Source organism: Pleurodeles waltl, chromosome 7 (genome assembly GCF_031143425.1).
Source record: "Pleurodeles waltl isolate 20211129_DDA chromosome 7, aPleWal1.hap1.20221129, whole genome shotgun sequence".
In the NCBI taxonomy this organism is placed as follows: domain Eukaryota; kingdom Metazoa; phylum Chordata; class Amphibia; order Caudata; family Salamandridae; genus Pleurodeles; species Pleurodeles waltl.
In genome coordinates, this window is record NC_090446.1 from 253381114 (window position 1) to 253394200 (window position 13087).

General features: G+C 44.6%; 1 protein-coding gene across 6 annotated transcripts in view; it reads left to right on the plus strand.

The window, feature by feature from the left end:
- BCAS1 (brain enriched myelin associated protein 1) overlaps positions 1-13087 on the plus strand; it is a 364378-nt gene that overhangs the window by 243513 nt on the left and 107778 nt on the right. For 5 of the 6 annotated variants that reach the window (XM_069243624.1, XM_069243621.1, XM_069243622.1 and 2 more), the window contains exon 7: positions 1249-1443. The exons of the other annotated variant lie outside the window; for it this stretch is intronic. In XM_069243624.1, coding sequence (XP_069099725.1) covers positions 1249-1443 — 195 coding nt within the window. The remainder of the gene's footprint in view (positions 1-1248; positions 1444-13087) is intronic. 6 annotated transcript variants of the gene reach the window in all.

The window sequence follows — 13087 nt, forward strand, 5'->3', positions numbered from 1 at the left end:
ACCTCCAGGACCAAAATGTGCTTACGAACAACAGTAAACTGTATTTGGAAATATTTGGAAAAATACTCAGCACTCATTGTCCTTGCCATATTCTCTCTTTCTTGTCATAAATGAGTGGCCCAGATTTAACAAAAGTGTCATGCAATGCACCACAGTATCCAAAAATCCTCCCCTCTCCCTAGAGCTGGCACAGAATTTTACTGTTGAGCACCACACACACCTTTGCGCCATAGTGCAATTGTGTGTGTGTGAGTCTAGCTTAGGTTTTCTACTGGAAGGACTCCCTTCCAGTACAAAATACAAAACATTTTTGTATTTGTGCTGTACAGTGCATGTACATGTAAAGTTGGAATAGAAAGGAAAAATTAAAACATTTCTGCTTTTAACGCCTGCTTTCAAGTGGGGTTAATTTTAATGCAAAACCTGGTCTACTTTTGTTTGTGTATATAGTATCCTGTCAAGAAGTGTGGGTGGTTGCATAGGAAAGCCCATTAATCACCCATGTAATGCCCCTTTGAAACTATGTAACGCAAAACAGTGATTCGCGCTGCTTTGCGTCACTTATGGGCAAATTTCCTGCGCAAAGCAAGTTTTGGCTGGTTTGTGTCACTTTTTTGATGAAAAACATAGAACAAAATGTGTATAAATATACCCCATTATCTTTGCACATCTTGCAAAACGTCACTCTCTTCTCCCAGTGCAAGTTAAAACCCATTCCCATGTCCTTTACTTTTTCCCACAATGTTCTCTTCTACAGGAGAAACTCATTTTTGCATTTCTCAATTTTTATTGCTTTTTTGTGTTTTAATATTCTGTATTTTTAGCCACTGTCTATGTTGCATCACTCCTGTGAGGTCCTATTCTATGACGTTTTGTGTCTAGTAAAATAAAATAGATGTTTTTTTTCCAATATGCACCCCTTACTGAATACATAAAGGACTCCAGTTATGATTGTTTTCTCACAAACTTGATACGCGTAATTTGGCTACAAGTCATGTGCACATTCATTTTCCACCCTTATTACGTTCCTGAAGCATTTGTAACAGGTCTGATATAAAAATATGGACTTGCAGCTTTACTCAAATAACTTCAGGTATACCTATTAACGAGACAAGTTAAAATACGTGTTTCTCTGAATGACAGCTGATGATTTCTTTGGTAAGAGTACATGATGCAAAAAAATCACAAATTGTTCTTCCACAGCAGCGAGTGATATCTAATATTTATGTTTTACTATGTCCTTCGAAGAAAAAAGAAAATGGACTATGTAAGAAATCTCCAAAAATTGGCTTTACAAAAAAGTCTTCAAAATCGGAGAAGGCCAAAGGTGGGCAACCAGCTTTGCAGCTGAAGACAGAAACCGCAGTGGGAGGAGCCAGTGCACAGCCTTCTGAGAGCCCCCAAACAAGAAAGGGTACTTTAAGCAGGCTGTTTAGGCACAAGGTCTGTATAATGCCACCCCCTCCCAGTGGAGCATAACCTCCTGACTAGCAGCAGATGGCTCATTTCATCATAAAACACTGAGAAATTGTTTGAGAAAATCAGGTTGAAGTTGTCATGATTGTTCACCAGGAACAACTAAACACTGTAATGACTGTGATGATCAATTGCTGCTCAGCCTCTCTAAATAAGTAGGAGAATAATTTTCACAGCGTTTGTGAGAATGTGCCATCTGTGAGCTTGTTCATTTAGAGTGTCACTAACCATTTAGTAATAAACTGACTATATAGTTTCATCTAATAAGTTTACTGTAACATTCACTAAACTTTAATCTACCCTAATATTCACTAAACACTGATTTTTTTTAAAGCTCCTGTATGTATTCCTTTTGTGGAGTACTGTATTGGAAATGGTTTTGATAAATGGTGGTACGTGTGCCTTATGAAAGACTTTGGGCCTGATTTAGAGTTTGCAGATGGGCTATTCTATCACAAACATAACTGATATCCCGCCCACCTTATTACAAGTGGCATTGGACATAATACACTTGAAATACAGTGGACAGGATATCTGTCACATCTGTGAAGGAGTAATCGGTCCACCAAACTCTAAACCAGGCCACTATTTAGTGGAATCCAAACGTATTTATTGCCCCATAGTTGTCTATAAGTTGTATCTTAACAAGAGGTAGCATATTTTAAATACATATACATTTGTAGCACCTGAGAACTACCAGACTGCCAGGTCTATCCATTTGTTGTATTGTTTTACCCATGTTAATCATACTTAGGAACTGATTTTGCAACTGGATGCTGACCACCAGCGAGGCAGAGGCTTGAAATATTAAATTTTTTAAAGTGCCAATGGTTTGCAGTAAGTGTTCCCATCAACACACTAGGGCTTTCTTCAAAATTTCCAATGAAAGATCCATTACACTCTCCTTTTTTCTGTTATTCATAAATAGACGCCAGGAGCTGTTTTTGTTCATGACTAGCACAAAATAATTATTCTAAACATGTTAGGCGTTTGGTCCCAGGAGGTAGGAAACTACGGGGGTCATTCCAACCCTGGAGGTCATCGACCGCCAGGGTGGAGGACCACGGAAGCACCGCCAACAGGCTGGTGGTGCTTCCCTGCCCATTCTGACCGCGGCGGTAAATCCGTGGTCAGAAAAGGGGATCCGGCGGTTTCCCACCGGATTTCCCCTGTCTGGGCTGAATCTTGCAGCGCCGCCATGGAGATTCCGACCCCCTTCCCGCCACCCTGTTTCTGGCGGTTTTTACCGCCAGGAACAGGATGGCGGGACGGGTGTCGTGGGGCCCCTGGGGGCCCCTGCACTGCCCATGCCACTGGCATGGACAGTGCAGGGGCCCCCTAACAGCGCCCCAGCATGATTTTCACTGTCTGCTTAGCAGACAGTGAAAATCGCGACGGGTGCAACTGCACCCGTCGCACCCCTGCAACACCGCCGGCTCCATTCGGAGCCGGCTTCTATGTTGCAGGGCCTTTCCCGCTGGGCCGGCGGGCGCTCCTTTGGCGGGCGCCCGCCGGCCCAGCGGGAAAGCCAGAATGGCCGCCTACCTCTTGGATGGTGGTCTTAGAGAGAAAGAAATTGGTCTGGAAGGCCATCATAATTTAGGACAGGCCTTACTGTCTCTTGGAACTGCAGCACCTGAGCGGCCTGTGGAGGTGGAGCCAGCTAGTCAGTAACCAGGAGTTTACCCACCATTTATTGAGATGGAAGAACAGAGAGGTGAGAGAACAGAGCATTCATCGGTTTTGCTGGATGCTTCACTTATGTCCACCTCACACTCAGCTCTGCCTTTGTTCTCACTGTGATGTTTTACCCTCCTTCGCAAGCTCACTAAAATATGTTCCTCTTTGTGCACTGATATTCTCTCAACTTCCTTCTCCAAAGAAGTTACCTATGTTACTGCGTATTCTTTAAAGTACAAGACTTAGGGGGTTATTACAACTTTGGAGGAGGTGTTAATCCGTCCCAAAAGTGACGGTAAAGTGACGGATATACCACCAGCCGTATTACGAGTCCATTATATCCTATGGAACTCGTAATACGGCTGGTGGTATATCCGTCACTTTACCATCACTTTTGGGACGGATTAACACCTCCTCCAAAGTTGTAATAACCCCTTTAATATCCTGTCTTTTAGAAATGAAAAATGGAACCTGCACAGAAATATTCAAACTTCCACTGGTATTTCCTTGGTTCATTTTCATCTGTTTATCTGGATAGATTAGTGAATTCCAGCCACACTACTGATTTGTACAGTATATTCACCGTCTTTTGTTTTGTATATTGTTTCATGTAAACATTTTTTCTGATGTGATGGCCTTCATTTCTCCAGTGAACAATGTATAGTGCTTCTCCAGTAGAAGATACCTATCTCTGACAAAGTCGAGGAGGACAGACGTAGGGGTAATGGGATGGAACAGACAGGAGTGCTAACAAGGCAGTAGACCCCATGCATCTGTGTGAAAGCACCGAACCCTGACATGACCTGGATTCAATGGAGTGTTACCTCTGCAGAGTTAGGGGAAAGCACTTCCAGAGCCTGCATCTACTAATGGGCTACCAGTCAAAACACTGATTATGTGCAAGAAACGTTACTCCTAGCCGCACCGCTTTGTAGCCTTGAGCTATCGCTCTAAAAACAATTAAAACTTGTCAGTTGTCCACCAGTGTTAATGCCACTACATGTCTCCATGCCATCAGTAACATTATATTCCAGACCTAGACTTTTATTTAATGTATCTAATGCATCCTGGGAGTTTTAGCCTCAGTCCTCTGCAATTGAACCAGACGGAGCAGAGACCATAGAGGTCTCCCAATTTGAAAGCTAATTTAGATCATGTTGTTTACAGTAACATTAAGGGACCTGATAGCAAGGCTCCGACTGGGAAAAAATAAGCCCAGGAACCAATATAAAAGTGGCCACGTTAGCAAAGCAGATAGCTCAAAAGTGGCCCACATTTGTAAACCGGGCCAGTTTTGAACTTCAAAAGCTATCTAGTTGTTTTGCAAGTTATGAGAGACTGCATTAATGTATGCTTGCTGCAGGGAATATTCTGATACTATCAGGGAAATCAACAGTAACCCTGGGCCACCAGACCATAAAACCTACTAACAGCTAAAAAAAAAACATCCATACACTGATCTGTCAGACCAGCCTTTCGGCATTGCCAGAATGCCCTGTAGGTCAGTTCTTCAATACGCTGGTCACTTGGTTAACTTTTAATAATCACTTTGAGAGCTTAGTACAGAAACCTAGGGATGTCCAAAACAGAATGAGGAAAGACTTCCTCGCGATTTGCTTACATACATCCCTAAAGTTGTGATAAAACAAAGCACAGAATGGCAAAATAGTGAAATAACCTTTGCTAAGAAATCACGTGACCACGCAGAGTGCAGGGGCCGGTGCTTTATGTGTCCTTGTAGTCTTTCCGGGCCTTTACTTGGTGAAAGGCAAGTAAAGCGTGTGACTTGTGGAATGCCTCCAATGAATCAGGTCAACAAGCGAGGAGGCCATGGTAATACGATCAAGCGCTGCGTGTACAGTTTTTGCCGGGACAAACTCCTAGTTCTGTTTTCGGTAACTTTTGAAAACAATTGCTATAGACAGAGAAGGTCGTGTCTCAACTGCACAACTGAAACATAAAGGGCCGTTGCAGTGACAATTTATGTCGCTTGAATCCTCAGCCCTCCCCACTTCAAAAAGAGTGACGTTACTAGCAGACTCCTTTGTCTCCCTGGTTCCAGTTGCAGGGAACACCTTGAGGCATCGAGAGAGGGAGTGGAGAGATGACAGTGCTGGGAGTGGTCAGGCTATTCAAGTAAATCAGCATAACACAGACAAAAGGAAAATCCGAGACACCGACCTAGCGAGAAAGCCAGTGAAAGTACGGGACCGACGGGAGGCACAGCGTGGCACATCGTGGGAATGACTGGAAGAGAGAAGACAATTGGGTGGACCAGTGCTTAATTTGTAAATAAAGAGGTGCCGGTGCTCAAATCCCTTCTCTTAAACACGAGGCTACTGTAATTAAATCAGCCAGCACTGAATACTGAGGCAGTGTAATCCTGAAGCCACCTCGGGCCTCTTCAATCCATTTACGGCCACCCTTGCCCCTCCAGCTCATCCTGCAACGTTTTACTTTCTCCCTTAATGACGCTTTTTAGTTTTTCCTTCTTCCGTCTTTCCCATATGTGTCTTTTGCTCGCAGCAAATGCTTGAGGCAGAAGAATAAGCCCCGGCCCTCACAAATAAGTGCCGGTGCTCAGCACCGGAAACAACAAGCACAAATTAAGCACTGGGGTGGACGCAGCAGCCGCGAGTGGCACAAGCTGCAGTTTGTATCACAGGAGTTGTTAGCAGGTGGCAAACCGGATATGGGAGGGGGTGGGGGGTGTTTAGGGCAGTATTGTGGGTGGCAAATGGTAAAATACCGAGGGCGTGCAGAATAGGAAAGGCAAGAGGTGGTAAGGCTGGTACATGAACGTGGCCATAAGCATAGTGGAAACGTGGTACCAAGGTGGCACACGAAGAGAGCAGAAGTGATAAAGAGGAGGAGCAGGTGATGCAGTTGGGCAAATGGGAAGTTGGGACTCGCAGGAGTTAGGTTGAATTACAAAAATGACGGTGGAGCAGGGGAGGTATGTGATGGCTCAGGGAAAGCAGCGCGGAAAAGATAGGGGAAGAGGATTTGTCAGCAGTGACAACTGAAGGCACATGTGAGTCACATAGGTACCACTGGAACAATAGGTGGTGAAATACAAGTAGCTTGGAATGTACAGAGAAGCAAAGTCAGCACAACTTAGCATAGAGGAGGAAATTAAACTCAGGGGTAGAAAGAGAAAAGGAGGGGCAGCCTGCCACATCTTGTTATCTGGTTTCAAGTGCAGCAGCTCATGATTTCGTAAAAGTTGTGGCGCTTCTGTAGCTTTAAGTCTCTCATTTTCGGTGGACAAACTGCAATCTTTACAGATGCCAGAACAGTGTTTCTCTAGCAAGGATGACAATCTCTGTGACATGCAGAAGAAAGCTGAAAGGGCCACAGGGGTTCACTGCCCATGGCTGTAAGGGGATGCAGTACACAGGAGTGATAACAAGGCAACAAAGTATTGGTTCAGCATTTTACCCTACCTGCAGTCCTGTAGCTCCTGATCGCTCTGCTCTCTGAATTTACTCCTTCCTCCACACAGCTAGCTTGTCCCACAAACAAAGTTATTTCTACTGCACCCTAAACCGTAGCTCCAGCTTAGGAAGTCTCAAAGCAGCCATTAACCTTGGGTGATGATGTTGATAACTTCTGACCCGTGTTATTGAAAGGCAGACCATCTGGGGAAGTGACAGGCCAGCTACCAAAACCAGAGCTATCCGATATCTGACTCAGTGGTCGTTAAAGAGGACAGGCAGAAGGGCCCTCTCTTTTCCCCGAAGTGTCTCATGCTATGTAGACAAAGGAGACGTTTTTCTCTGATATATGCTTGACACAACTTCTAGCTTGGTGTCCTCTCTTAGATGTCATCTTCCCTAGTCTGGGAGGAATACAAGAAGATTGGCACCTCCTCCCATCTCAGTGGACAGCAGTATGTTACAGTCATGATGTCCAAATGTCGGGGACATCAGAGTGCACTGTACTATGTGTACCGTTCCTGTGATAACCATCATGCCCAAGCGCTCAGTAGATGATGCACCTCTGCAAAGTGAGTGTTCGTCCAGCACACCAGGGAATGTGACCTGTGCTCTCCAGTGCTTTCATCATGACAGGCTTGCCAGTCTAGGTGACTGACATGCACTAGTAATGGTCCAGTGCCACCACATGTGCTAGTTTAACAGGGTCAAAGAACCTTAAACTTTGCATGCAGCGTGTAGTGTGACATCACTGTTGTCACATGCCAGATAGGCCACGCCAACAACTGGTAAATGCTTGTGCCTGGCTAAGAACCCAATACTACCTGGAGAGGGCCTGCCGGTCCAAGGTGTTTACTTATAGTGGCTAGGCAGATCATTGCATACATCCTGTCTTTCAACTGAACACCTGAATTAAGGTTGCACACAACACCACTGAGGAAAATGTGAAGGGCAAGTGGTTTTATGCCTACCTGTTCTTTTTCTATTATATCACAGATATTTAGCAAATATGGGGTTTAAAGTGATGATGCTTACAAAGCTTCTGCTGTGTGCCAGTGAATTTATCTAGAGGATCTCACAAGGGCTCTGTTAGTGTCCAAATGAAACTACTGAAAGACATTTTAAGTTGGCCTTTGTTAGGAATGGGGTCTGTAGTTGGCAGAGGTATACACATTTGTCCAAATAGGGACCAAAATTCTAGTCAGGGTAAGTCACAACACAATCCAAATTATCCCGTGCCCACCCTCTGGTATCTTGGCACTGAGCAGTCAGGCTTAACTTAGAAGACAGTGTGTAAAGTATTTGTGCAATAAATCATAATAAGAGTGAAAACAGCACAAAAATTCACCACAAAGGTTAGGAAAAATAGATAATATTTATCTCAATAAAATAAGATCAAAACAACAAATATCCAATAAGCACAAGTTGGAGTATCACTTTTAAAAGGTTTAAAAGAGTCTCAATCCTTATGAATAAGCAGTTGTCTCTTTGTTACAAACAGTATTTGGTGTGCGTAAAAAATAACGACACACAGAGACTGCAGAGGAGGAGATGCGTGAAAATATAAGGTGTTGCATCAGATTGCCCGACACGGCACAGACAATGCATTGTTTTTTTTCCACACTACAAGGGGTTTGCATAGTTTTTCTGTGCAGTCTTGGGACCTCACTGCAGTGCGGGGATTTTTTTATGCCCAGGAATGATGCGTAGAAAATCCTTGACGCGCTGGAAGAAGGAACAGGCACTGCAGCAATCCGGTAGGCAATTCATTGATTTTTCTGTCGCAAGGTAGGCACTGCATCCAATTTCCAGTCAGGAAGTCGAGGCTGCATCGTTCCAGTCATCTGTGCAGTGATTTCTCAGCCGCAATGCAGGCTTTGCGTCGATTTCTGCAGGCGTTGCATCGATTTTCGATGCACAAGGAATTTCTTGGAGAGATGAAGTCTTTGTTGGCCCAGGGACATTAGAAACAGGAGGCAAGCTCGATCCAGCGAGCACTTTTGAGGAAGGCAGAATCCTTCCAGCAAAGTCAGAGGCCAGAGGGCAGCAGGACAACAGCAAGCCAGCAGTCCTGATGAGTCATTTGGGCAACCAGGCAGCTCCTCTGACAGGGTGGAGGTGCAGGTCCATAAGTGTCTGAGTTGGTGGGGTCAGAGACCCAGTTTATATGATCAAAAATGCTTTTGAAGTGGAGGAGACTTCAAATAGTGGTTTTGAAGTGCACAAGTTCCCCTTTCAGCCCAGTCCTGTCTGCCAGGGTCACAGTGGGGGGTTATCAGTCCATTGTGTGAGGGCAGGCCACTGTCTTTTGAAATGTAAGTGTCAGGTCCTCCACCCTTCCAGCCCAGGAAGACCCATTCGATATGTAGATGAAAGCAGATGTGAATGAGTGTCCTGTGTGTGTGGTTGTCTGGGTGAAATGCACTAGTAAGCTGTCAACCAGGACAGACCAGACATTATTTGGAGATAGGCTGTAAGGCACAGATGGTTTTAAGTGCAGAGAAATGCTCACTTTCTATAAGTGTCATTTCTAAAATAGTAATATTAAATCCAACCTCACTAATAAGCAGGATTTTCTATTACTGTTCTGACCATACTAAATATGACCTGGTTACCCCTTATAGATCAGAAGCTACCACCCAAAAAGTATATGAGGGCAGTCCTAATGCTAGTCTATGAAGGGGGTAGGCCTCACAGTAATGGAAAACAGATTTAGGAGTTTTCCACTACCAGGACATATAAAACACATATGCACATGTCCTGCCTTTTACCTACATAGTACCCTGCCCTATGGGTTACTTATGGCCTACCTTAGGATTGATTTATATGTAAAAAAGGGAGGTTTAAGGCTTGACAAGTACTTTTAAATGCCAAGTCGAAGTGACAGTGAAACTGCACACACAGGCCTTGCAATGGCAGGCCTGAGACATGATTAAGGGGCTACATATGCGGATGGCACAATCAGTGCTGCAGGCCCACTAGTAGCATTTAATTTACAAGCCCCGGGCTCATGTAGTGCACTTTACTAGGCACTTATAAGTAAATCAAATATGCCAATTGTGGATGAACCAGTGTTACCATGTTTAAGGGAGAGAGCATATGCACTTTAGAACTGGTTAGCAGTGGTAAAGAGTGCAGAGACCTAAAGCCAGCAAAAACAGTATCAGAAAAGTGGAGGGAGGCAGGCAGACAAAAACCTGGGGGATGACCACCCTAAGGCTGTCAGGTCTAACAGCCTCAAGGTTAAAGATACAAAAATTGCAAATTATTCAAAATTAGGCTTTCAAGTTATCACTGAATCTGAGAAAATGAGGCTACAGCACATCTTTGTGAAAGAAATGAAAAGCATGTGAGAAATACTATACAACCACAAGGTGTTTTTTCTTGAATTCTCTGGTCTGCCATCTTGGAGCCCCGCCAAGCTCTATTCCTTAGAGAAGATGTTTAAACTACTCTGTTTCCAGAAGCTTTGTCAACCTGCTGGTGTTGAGATTTTCTGATTATCTTCATTGAAGGACTTGGTCCCTAATTAGACCCCCCCAAAAACAACAACTTCCCCAGAATTAACAATGCATGTTTCTCAATAGGCAGCCTAGACTATTTGTAAATGAGGTGGACATTGTCCATCCACCAATTGATGTAATGTTCTTAGTGACAGCAAGTGGTTGAATGCTGAAATGTGTTGCAATAAAGAGTTGTATCTTCAATTGCATACTCTACAAGATCACAGTTAATAGTATTGAAATTTATGGGTCATGTGATTGATTTTTGCAGCACTACATTATGTTCCTTTCCATCAAACGTGACCTCGCCCTATAGCACATGTCATCACCTGTCATATTACCACTTTGTATTCCAGTTTACAATCCTGTAACCTTTGGCAAGGGACTTTCGAATGCTTTTGCCTGGATCTATATTGCTGGTTATTTGAAATCCTAGAAGAATATAATATGTCATTGCTCACTTTGTTCTGTACTGTACCCTGAAAAGATTATGTTCTTGTGATTCCAATTATACTATGGGCTCTGTGAAGGGGTGTCATCTTAATATACCAACCGTGTGTCTTTCATAAGAGTTTAAGAAATGTTCAATGTAAGAGGCTAGAGTTAATGACGTTATGGAAAAATATTGAAGTCAAGAGATTTAGGGGGTCATTCTGACCCTGGCGGTCACCGACCGCCAGGGCCAACGACCGCGGAAGCACCGCCAACAGGCTGGCGGTGCTTCCTGGGCCATTCTGACCGCGGCGGTAAAGCCACGGTCAGAAAAGGGGAACCAGCGGTTTCCCGCCGGTTTACCCCTGGCCCAGGGAATCCTCCATGGTGGTGCTGCTTGCAGCGCCGCCATGGGGATTCCGACCCCCTTCCCGCAATCCTGTTCCTGGCGGTTTTTACCGCCAGGAACAGGATGGCAGGAACGGGTGTCTTGGGGCCCCTGGGGGCCCCTGCACTGCCCATGCCACTGGCCACTGGCATGGGCAGTGCAGGGGCCCCCTAACAGGGCCCCATAATGATTTTCAGTGTCTGCTTTGCAGACACTGAAAATCGCGACGGGTGCCACTGCACCCGTCGCACCCCAGCAACTCCGCCGGCTCCATTCGGAGCCGGCTTCATCGTTGCTGGGTCTTTCCCGCTGGGCCGGCGGGCGGCCTTTTGGCGGTCGCCCGCCGGCCCAGCAGGAAAGCCAGAATGGCCGCCGCGGTCTTTTGACCACGGTGCGGTCATTCGGCGGTGCCCGCCGCGGTTGGAATGACCGCCTTAGTCTGATTATCAAGCAGGTAAATTAGCAAATAAGGCCTGAATTGTGATTTTGTTATCTGTTTGAAGAACCCCAAACTTTATAGCAAATCCAGATATGCATTTTAGCTTTCAAACCCCGATAACTAATAGAGGCCTAGATATGTGACGACTGACATAGAACATTTATTGGAGCAAATATTTGTTGTCCATCAGAACTCTGATTAAGTACGAAAAGAAGTGAAATGACTAGTTTATGGCATCAACATGCAGTGTTAGTTATGCTATATAGTCTTGTGGATAACTAGCAATCAATAACAGGATTGTTTTACGTAGATTGATGTCAATTTGACATCATGGACAACATGAGGAATTCTGCAGTTGTTCATGAGGTCAATTGGAATGCTGTGGTAGAAATCTCTCCACTATTGATTCCTACTTTATCCAATTTTATTTCGATATGACCCCCAGAGTGCTCTGATGTGGAAGCTGTGCAAGAGAAAGCCATGCACAATGTGGCTCTATGAGGCTCCTGGCCCTTAGATATTTTTAAACTGCACATAGACTCCTGCCACCCTTCCCACTTCCAACTCCCTTTCCCTATATTTATAAAACTGGATTCAAGCACTCTCACTCACCTCCCTCTGACCTTTCCTCAAACATCTTGACAGCTGTGCTGTCTGCTCACTATGAAATGACACAGCATCACCAAGAGTCTCAATACCTGTACGCATAGAGGAGTATGAATATGTGTCCTCATGTGCAGAAGATGTGATGCCCAGGACCTATGCCATAATCCTGAGTTGCTCGATCCCATCATCACCACCAATGAAATGAAGGGTTGAAATGCAGGGTGGTGAGAAAGCTGTTTATAAATAAGCAGAGAAGATGAGATGGTGGAACTGCAGGCAAGATTCAGCAGCTACCTCAACATAAATATAAAGAGTTGCACAAGCACACTGCCAAATGTTAAGGTTACATTTGTGAGCAGCTCACATCCAACACTTGCCTTCAACCGGGTTCTAGTGGCAATAGGCAATAGACAATTCCATTCCGGCTCTCTCTATGCAGGGGCACCCGTAGTGCACCCTAGGACCAACAATGGGACCGTTGCACTGTGGAGCAAGGGTGCCTGCATTGCAGGCAAGATTGTTTTTGTAGAGGAAGGGACAACTTCCTCCACTAAAACAATCCTTAAGGGCATTTTCCACTTTCTTAGTGTGCTGCAGAATGCAGCACACTTAGAGGAGAAATCGATGGAAAATAAAGAGATTTCTCCTTGTTACATCTATGTGAGGAAAGAGTAACATTTTGACGCATTCCCAGCTTTACCTGTCTTGGTAAATCTGGGAATGTGCCAAAATACATGGGTGGATAAGTGGGAATACCCCCTCACCACCCATATAATGCCTTCCCGGCACAGAGTAACGCAAGGCAGCCACTTGCACTGCCTTGCATTACCAGACAACGCATGGCCACACAATGTGACTGTTAATTTTGACATAAGGATTGTGTTGGCCTTGCTATTGCCTGCCTGAAGCAAATGCAACACAATCCTCTGATAAATCTGGCCCCAAGAATTAATTTCTCTACTCTTACAAAATTTTAATTTGAATTGAATACCGTATGTGCTGAACAGTTTCTTAAAGAGGTCAATTTGTGCAGTTGAAACCTTTCTATGAATTAAAAAAATGTGCTTTTCGTGTGTCACGCAAGGTTTGATTCATTGTACATCAATTTCTCCTACAACTGAAGCCA